The 9,246-nt window shown below is 50.7% G+C and overlaps 1 protein-coding gene across 1 annotated transcript; it reads left to right on the top strand.

The window, feature by feature from the left end:
* Window positions 1-5,523: 5,523 nt before the first annotated feature.
* Window positions 5,524-9,246, top strand: SERTAD1 (SERTA domain containing 1). The gene is made up of 2 exons (XM_005589274.4): window positions 5,524-5,641; window positions 8,201-9,246. The coding sequence occupies exon 2, from the start codon at window positions 8,201-8,203 to the stop codon at window positions 8,909-8,911; it is 711 nt and encodes a 236-aa protein (XP_005589331.2). The 5' UTR covers window positions 5,524-5,641; the 3' UTR covers window positions 8,912-9,246.

Here is a 9,246-nt window from a genome sequence, read left to right as displayed (position 1 = left end):
CCTGGGCAACAAGAGTGAAAAAATACTCATCCCATAAACTGACAATGAGACTTACCTTCTTCAAGTAGCTCATTTGTTAATTCCGGAGCTGTGGGAAGAGCTTTAGTTTTGAATAAAGCTCCTGGCCAAAGTAAGTTCTCAAAAATGCTAACTACAGTACATTCAGGCAGCAATTATCAATGAATGCTCAAACCATTGGGTGAAAAGTTAGTAGAAAACAGGATCTTTTTGGGGTCTTACTTTGTTGCCCAGGCTGGCGTGCACTAGTGCAATCATGGCTCACTGCAGCCTCAAACTCCTGGGTTCAAGTGATCCACCTCAGCCTGCCAAGAAGCTGGGACTGCAGGTGCATGCCACCATGCAAGCAGAAGTGTTTTTTTTTTTTTTTTTTTTTTTTTTTGAGACAGAGTCTCGCTCTGTCGCTCAGGCTGGAGTGCAGTGGCCGGATCTCAGCTCACTGCAAGCTCCGCCTCCCGGGTTCCCGCCATTCTCCTGCCTCAGCCTCCCGAGTAGCTGGGACTACAGGCGCCGCCACCTCGCCCGGCTAGTTTTTCGTATTTTTAGTAGAGACGGGGTTTCACCGTGTTAGCCAGGATGGTCTCGATCTCCTGACCTCGTGATCCGCCCGTCTCGGCCTCCCAAAGTGCTGGGATTACAGGCTTGAGCCACCACGCCCGGCCGCAAGCAGAAGTTTTTAAAAACAGTATTCTGTAGATAGAGCCACTGCACCCCAGCCTGGTGACAGAGCAAGACTCCATCTCAAAAACAAACAAAAACAAAAACAAAAAAACAGTATTTTGGCCGGGCGCGGTGGCTTATGCTTGTAATCCCAGCACTTTGGGAGGCTGAGGCAGGCAGATGACGAGGTCAGGAGATCGAGACCATCCTGGCTAACACAGTGAAACCCCGTCTCTACTAAAAAATACAAAAAAATTAGCCGGGCGTGGTGTGGGCTCCTGTAGTCCCAGCTACTTGGAAGGCTGAGGCAGGAGAATGGCGTGAACCCGAGAGGCAGAGCTTGCAGTGAGCCAAGATTGCGCCACTGCACTCCAGCCTGGGCGACAGAGCAAGGCTCTGTCTTAAAAAAAAAAAAAAAAAAAAAGAAAAGAAAAAACAAACAACAGTATTTTGTGGAGATTGGGTCTTGCTGTGTTGCCCAGGCTAGTCTCAAACTCCTGGGCTCTGGCCAGGCACAGTGGCTCACGCCTGTAATCCCAGCACTTTGGGAGGTTGAGGTGGGCGGATCACCTGAGGTCAGGAGTTCGATACCAGGCTGGCCAACATGCTGAAACTCCGTCTCTACTAAAAATACAAAAATTAGCCAGGCATGGTGGTGCATGCCCATAATCCCAGCTACTCAGGAGGCTGAGGCAGGAGAATCATTTAGCATGGGAGGCAGAGGTTGCAGTGAGCTGAGATTGTGCTACTGCACTCCAGCCTGGGTGACAGACTTCATCTCAAAAAAATTTAAAAAAGGCCAGGCATGGTGTCTCACGCCTGTAATCCCAGCACTTTGGGAGGCCAAGGCAGGCAGATTGCCTGAGGTCAGGGGTTTGAGACCAGCCTGGCCAACATGGTGAAACCGTATCTCTACTAAACATACAAAAATTAGCCAGGCATAGTGGCATGTGCCCGTAGTCCTAGCTATTCAGGAGGCTGAGGCAGGAGAATTGTTTGAACCCGGGAGGCAGAGGTTGCATTGAGCCAAGACTACGCCATTACACTCCAGCCTGGGCGACAGAGTGAGACTCCATCTCAGAAAAAAGAAAACCTCCTGGGCTCAAGCTCCTGCCTTGGCGCTTGACAGGCTCTAAAGCATCATCCCAAAGGTTATTTGCTAACTAGAAAGGATAAATGTATTTTATGATGTACCCCTCACAATCTTTTGGACAGAGTCTCGCTCCATCATCCAGGCTGGAGTGCAGTGGCATGATCTCGACTCACTGCAACCTCTGCCTCCTGGATTCAAGCAATTCTCCTGCCTCAGCCTCATGAATAGCTGGGACTACAGGCGCGCACCACCATGCCTGGCTAATTTTTGTATTTTTAGTAAAGACGGGGTTTCACCATGTTGGCCAGGCTGGTCTTGAACTCCTGACCTCGTGATCCACCCGCCTCGGCCTCCCAAAGTGTTGGGGTTACTGGCGTGAGCCACTGCAGCTGGCCAAACCCTCGCAATCTTAATCATGTGATGAAACTCTGCATTACCAATGGTGGGACATCCTGACACTGGGTGCCACCTGCTATAATGCATTAGGATTAGGAAGTAATTAGTAAGGATTAGGACATACCCTGTGGAGTCTACCTGTTCACTGCATAAGCAGAATCTCACCAGGCCTCTAGACCCAACCTCCAGCTTATTGGAAAAAGAGAGGAACAAATTAAACACAGTCAGACAAATCCAGAATGTGGGACACTATGCAGCATGACTAGGCTGTTTTGCCAGAAATTAGATGTCAAGAAAACACAAAAAACGATTTGAGGCTGAGTGTGGTGGCTCATGCCGGTAATCCCAGCACTTTGGGAGGCCAAAGCGGGTGGATCACCTGAGGTCAGGAGTTTGAGACCAGCCTGGCCAACATGGCATAATCCTGTCTCTACTGAAAACACAAAAAAATTAGCCAGGCGTGGTGGCACACACCTGTAATCCCAGCTACTCGGGAGGCTGAGGCAGGAGAATCACTTTAACCTGGGAGGTGGAGGTTGCAATGAGCCAACTGCACTCAGCCTGGGCGACAGATTGAGACTTTGTCTCAAAAAAAAAAAAGGATTTGGGTGGGGGAATATTCGAGAATAAAATACAGTATGTAATTTCTTCATTACAACCAAATAAGCATGTGAACCTTCATTGGATCCTGATTTTGGAGAAAAGAAAGCAACTATAAAGGACATTCTCGGGTCAGTTGGAGAGAGTTGAATATAGACTAGATATTAGGTGGTATTGTGTAATTCTTGATTCTATTAGATGTGAAATAGTATTTTTTGTGGCTTGTACATGAATATCCTTATTCTTTTTTTTTTTTTTTTTTTGAGATGGAGTTTTCCTCTTATTGCCCAGGCTGGAGTGCAATGACGCGATCTCAGCTCACTGCAACCTACGCCTCCCAGGTTCAAGTGATTTTCCTGTCTCAGCCTCCTGAGTAGCTGGGATTACAGGCACATGCCACCATGCCCAGCTAATTTTTGTATTATTAGTAGAGACGGGGTTTCATCATATTGGTAAGGCTGGTCTCGAACTCCTGACCTTCGGTGATCCACTGACCTCGGCTTCCCAAAGTGCTGGGATTACAGGTGTAAGCCAAAGCACAGGGTCTGATGTCCTTATTCTTAAGAGATGCCTGCTGAGCTCTTAAGGGTAGAATATCAAGATGCTTGCAACTTACTCACCAAAGGTTTAGCAAAAGAAACAATATATATACATATGCAGATAAAGGCAACTTCACACAATGTTACCAACTATTACTTTTTCTTTCTTTCTTTCTTTCTTTTTTTTTTATTTGATACAGGGTCTTGTTCTGTTACCCAGACTAGAGTGCAGTGGCATGAACATGGCTCACTGCAGCCTTGACCTCCTGGTCTCAAGGAATCCTCCCACCTCAGCCCCCCCAGCAGCTGGGACCACAAGAACATGCTACCACACCTGGCTAATTCTTTTTTTTTTTTTTTTTTTTTTTGAGACAGAGTCTTGCTCTGTTGCCGAGTCTGCAGTGCAGTGGTGCTGTCTTGGATCACTGCAACCTCCGCCTCCTTGGTTCAAGCGATTCTCCTGCTTTAGCCTCCTGAGTAGCTGGGATTACAGGTGCCTGCCACCTCGCCTGGCTAATTTTTTGTATTTTTAGTAGAGACAGGGTTTCACCATGTTGGCCAGGCTGGTCTCAAACTCCCGACCTCGTGATCCGCCTACCTCCGTCTCCCAAAGTGCTGGGATTACAGGCATGAGCCATCACACCCAGCCCATGCCTGGTTAATTCTTAAATTTTTTTGTAGTGAGGAGATCTCACTATGTTGCCCAGGCTGATCTTGAACTCCTGGACTCAAGTGACCCTCCTGCCTTGGCCTCCCAAAGTACTGGGATTACAGTTGTTGCCTGGCCAACAACTATCAATTAAATCTAGGTGAGAGAGTATTCAGGTGTGAGCCACTGCATCCAGCCAAGGGAGGAGTATTATACCCTGTCTACCTCTAGCCCCATCCTGCATGTCTATTCATCTTGAACTAAAAGCTTGTCTTATTACAACAGCTATTACTGCTAACAAGGAAACGTGTTGCTAACCAGGCACGGTGGCATGTGCCTGTAGTCCCACCTGCTTGGGGGTCTGAGGCAGGAGGATGGCTTGAACCCTGGAGGTCTAGGCTGTAGTGAGTTGAGATGGCACCCCTACACTCCAACCTGGGTGACAGAGCGAGACCCTGTCTCAAAAACAAAATAAAATAAAATAAAAAGTAAAGAAAAAAAAAAAAAGGCAGCTGGGCGCGGCATCTCAGGCCTCTAATCCCAGTACTCTGAGAGGGCGGATTACCTTAGGTGAGGAATTTGAGATCTGCCTGGCCAACGAGGTGAAAACCCACCTCTACTAAAAATACAAAAATTAGCCGGGTATGGTGGCACACCCCTGTATTCCCAGCTACTCAGGAGGCTGAGGCAGGATGATTGCTTGAACCTGGGAGGCGGAGGTTACAGTGAACTGAGATCGTGCCACTGCACTCCAGCCTGGGCGACGGAGTGAGAATCTGTCTTAAATAAATAAATAAATAAATAAATAAAATGAAAAAAACACAAAACACATTGCACCCCACTCTGAGGATTTTGCATGAATTGTTTTATTTAATCCTTAAAACAATCCTCTAAACTAGGGGCTATTTTCTCTCATGTTAAAGGAGAAAAAGACCCGAAGGGATTAAAACACTTGCCCCAGGTCACACAGCTGCTTAGGGAATGGAGCCCGGGATGTGATTCCGCACTCCCACCTCACTGCCGCCCTTAACCACAATTAAGTCCAACTGTCCAGCATTGCTTGAGTGTGGTATTGTGTTCTTATAGATACGATCCTATTTAAACTTTCTTGTCAAGAGGTATGCAAGACGATCCCCATTTAACTTTGTGTAGCTTGAAGAGGTTGATCATTTTTCCAAGGTCACGCATCGAGTGAGTGGGGAATCAGGAGTCGGAATTTGAACCCGGGCATATCTGTAGTGTAGACCACTGTCGGGGGTGGATGTGTAAGAAGCTTAATTGCCGGGTTTGGCAGGTGCATGGGTAGTTGTCAGGGGCTCGTACTTTGAGAGGCAAAAGCTCCCACTCGCCACCGTCCCCCAGAGTAAAAAGCCACCTCTTTCCACCCCTCACTCGCGCAGCTGCCCGGGCATGCGCCCAGAAGCCCCTCCTTCAGAATCCGCCCTTTACAGGCTCCGCCCATCACCGTAGAGGGCCAATCCCTGGGGCGGAGGGCGGGGCAGCCACGAGAGTGGGCGGTCGCTAAGGGTAGTTAGGAGTCTGGAGTCGTGAGCCGAAGTCAGAACTGCGTCTCGCGACCCAGGCGCCGGTTGCTGGAGGAGAGCGAGCAAGCGATGCTGCCGCTGCCGTTTCCTGATTGGTTGTGGGTGGCTACCTCTTCGTTCTGATTGGCCGCTAGTGAGCAGGGTATGTAAATGAAGGGGCCTGGGAAGAAAAGGGGTACCAACGGCCGGGTCCTTCACGGAGTTCGATCCCTGGGTCCGACAGGTGCCCGCCGGGGCTGCCCGGGATCGAGACGCGCGGGCCTCTACGTGCTGTCTGCCCCGGCCGGGCCGGGTGAATCACGCCGCAGTCCGAGAAGGGGGCGGAGGCGCCGGCTCCTTGGCTCCGGCTGCGTGACTCACCCGCCCCCGCCGCCGCCGCTTCGGGAGGAGCCGCCTCCACTGCCGGAAGCGAGCGGAGGCCGGGCGCAGAGAACAGCCCGCCTAGGGTCCTGGCTCGCACGGCGCCGGGAGGCCTGCAGGAATCACAGCCGGGAAGGGGGGCAGTAGAAGGGGTTCTGGGGTCAGAGGGGCCAGAATCCCCAGGGGAAAGCCGGCCTGGGCACCGCCAGGGGGCGCCGGGACTCGGGGGCGGAGTCGGGGGTGGGGGCGGAATTCCTGCGGTTCCGGACTCCACGGACTGCGGGGAAGGGGACGAAGACCCAGTTTTGAGTAGTGTGGTGGGCCACTCTTAAAATCTTGCTAGGCAGGGTCCCGGAACTGGACTCTGTTCAGTCTTCCTGGCCCAAAAAAGTAGGTAGCGCCAGGGGTCCAAAACTCCATCCAGCCCTACCCCCGCCACTCCAAGAAAAGAGTGGACCCTCAAACTTATCTCAGTGACTGACCCCGGTGCCGATCACGATTTCTCGACAAGCCCTGTCTATTCTGCCTCCCAAAGAAATCCTGACTCGACCGACTTCCTTCCATACCCACTACCAGCTCCTGCTCCAGGCCATCACTATCGTCAGTCCCAAACCAGTACAGCCTACTAGTGGGTCTCAGATCCCCCCTCTTTTTGCCCCCTACAGTATTCCTCGAAGCAGCCATGGGGGGGATCTTCCGGAAACCTAATCAGCTCACACCCCCATTCCCTCCGTGCTCAAATTCCTTTAATGACTGCCCACCACACTCAGGATAAAATCCAAACTCCCTACTAATGCATATGTGGTTTTCTGTGACCTGGCTTGTGCCCATTCCCCCAGCCTCTGGGCTTTTCTTTGCCTTTTTTTGTTGTTCCCTCCTCCCGGAATGCTTTTCCCAGGGTCTCCCATGGCCGACTTCTCTGGCCTGAGGGCTCCATTCAAATGTCACCTCCTTACAGGAGCCTTCTCTGATCATCTAAAAGGTCTGCAGGACCTTTTAGTGTCTTCCTGTAATTCTCCGTACATTTCCTGTGTTTGCTTATTTATTTACTGTTTGAAACGTCATAGTAGACAATAAGTGTTAAACTATGTGAAACTAGTTTAGTATTTATAATATAACTTACTTAGATATAATTATTTATAACGTTATTATAATATATGAAACAGCTGCTTTTGTAGGGGAAAAAGTTGAATGGTCATTCCACATGGTTCACTGAAGAAATAATAATGTTATCATTAAGTGTACTTATTGGCAGGGCATGGCAGCTCACACTTATAATCCCAGTACTTTGGGAGGCTGAGGCGGGAGGATGGCTTAAGGCAAAGAGTTTGAGACCACCCTGGGTAACATAGTAAGACCTTGTCTCTACAAAAAATAAAAGGGGGGAAAAAAAAGAGTGTTTATTGATTGAGGGGGGAGGATCACTTCAGGCCAGGGGGTTTGAGACCAGCCTGGGCAATATAGTGAGACCCCATCTCTTTTTTCAGATTAAAAAGTCTATAAATATACTTAAATACAAAATTTAAAATTTAAGGCCGGGCGCGGTGGCTCATGCCTGTAATCCCAGCACTTTGTGAGGCCGAGATGGGTGGATCATGAGGTCAGGAGATCGAGACCATCCTGGCTAACATGGTGAAACCCCATCTTTACTAAAAATACAAAAATTAGCCGGGCGTGGTGGCGGGCGCCTATAGTCCCAGCTATGTGGGAGGCTGAGGCAGGAGAATGGCGTGAACCCGGGAGGCAGAGCTTGCAGTGAGTGGAGATCGCACCACTGCACTCCAGCCTGGGCAACAGAGAGAGAGACTGTCTCAAAAAAAAAAAAAAAAATTTTTTTTTAAAGTCTATAGGCTGGGTGTGGTGGCTCACACCTGTAATCCCAGCACTTTGGGAGCCAGAGGTGGGCGGATTACTTAAGGTCCAGGAGGTCGAGACCAGGCTGGCCAACATGGTGAAACCCCACCCCTACTAAAAATATAAAAATTAGCCAGATATAGTGGCGTGCGCCTGCAATCCTAGCTTTTGGGGAGGCTGAGGCACGAGAAACACTTGAACCCGTGAGGCAGAGGTTGCAATGAGCTGAGATCACGGCATTGCACTCCAGCCTGAGCAACAGAACGAGACTCTATCTCAAAATAATAATAATAATAATCTATAAATATACATATGCAATTAAATAAAAATTGTCTATATCTTTAAAGTTCCCTAGGAAAAGCTAGACACAGAGAGGTTAAGTGACTTGCCCAAGATCCTACCTGTAGCAACTGTCAGATCCAGGCTTTGAACTGAATATTTGTTTTCTATAACTGACTATAACTCCATAACTCCCTGCCCTCTGCAGATGCTGAGCAAGGGTCTGAAGCGGAAACGGGAGGAGGAGGAGGAGAAGGAACCTCTGGCAGTCGACGCCTGGTGGCTGGATCCTGGCCACGCATCAGTGGCACAGGCACCCCCAGCTGTGGCCTCTAGCTCCCTCTTTGACCTCTCGGTGCTCAAGCTCCACCACAGCCTGCAGCAGAGTGAGCCGGACCTGCGGCACCTGGTGCTGGTGGTGAACACTCTGCGGCGCATCCAGGCGTCCATGGCCCCCGCGGCTGCTCTGCCACCTGTGCCCAGCCCACCTGCTGCCCCCAGTGTGGCCGACAACCTACTGGCAAGCTCAGACGCTGCCCTCTCAGCCTCCATGGCCAGCCTCCTGGAGGACCTCAGCCACATTGAGGGCCTGAGTCAGGCTCCCCAACCCCTAGCAGACGAGGGGCCACCAGGCCGTAGCATCGGGGGAGCTGCGCCCAGCCTGGGTGCCTTGGACCTGCTGGGCCCAGCCACTGGCTGTCTACTGGACGATGGGCTCGAGGGCCTGTTTGAGGATATTGACACCTCTATGTATGACAATGAACTTTGGGCACCAGCCTCTGAGGGCCTCAAACCAGGTCCTGAGGATGGGCCGGGCAAAGAGGAAGCTCTGGAGCTGGACGAGGCCGAACTGGACTACCTCATGGACGTGCTGGTGGGCACACAGGCACTGGAGCGGCCGCCGGGGCCAGGGCGCTGAGCCCTTGTGCTGGGATGGTTTTCTGGTGTCTGAACTGAGCTTGCTGGCTGGACCAACTGTCCTCGAAAAGACACAGCTGGCTTCCCTAGTACAGAGAACAGGGCTTGGGCCACTTTGGAGAGACAGAATCCAGTCCCGGGCAACTTCTCATCCGTCCTCCTGTCTCAGGGCTTGCGGGGGAGCCTGGGATTACCCCCTAGTGATGGAATGACAGGGTCTGGTGGCGGACTGAATCCCCTGGCCCTGGGGTCATAGCTTGGGCTGTTCCTTCTCTGATATGGGAAGAGACCCCAATCAGATTTTTCAAATTAAAACCAGTCCTGGGAAATCTCAAA

Source organism: Macaca fascicularis, chromosome 19 (genome assembly GCF_037993035.2).
Source record: "Macaca fascicularis isolate 582-1 chromosome 19, T2T-MFA8v1.1".
NCBI lineage: Eukaryota > Metazoa > Chordata > Mammalia > Primates > Cercopithecidae > Macaca > Macaca fascicularis.
This window is presented reverse-complemented; position numbering and strand designations above follow the sequence as displayed.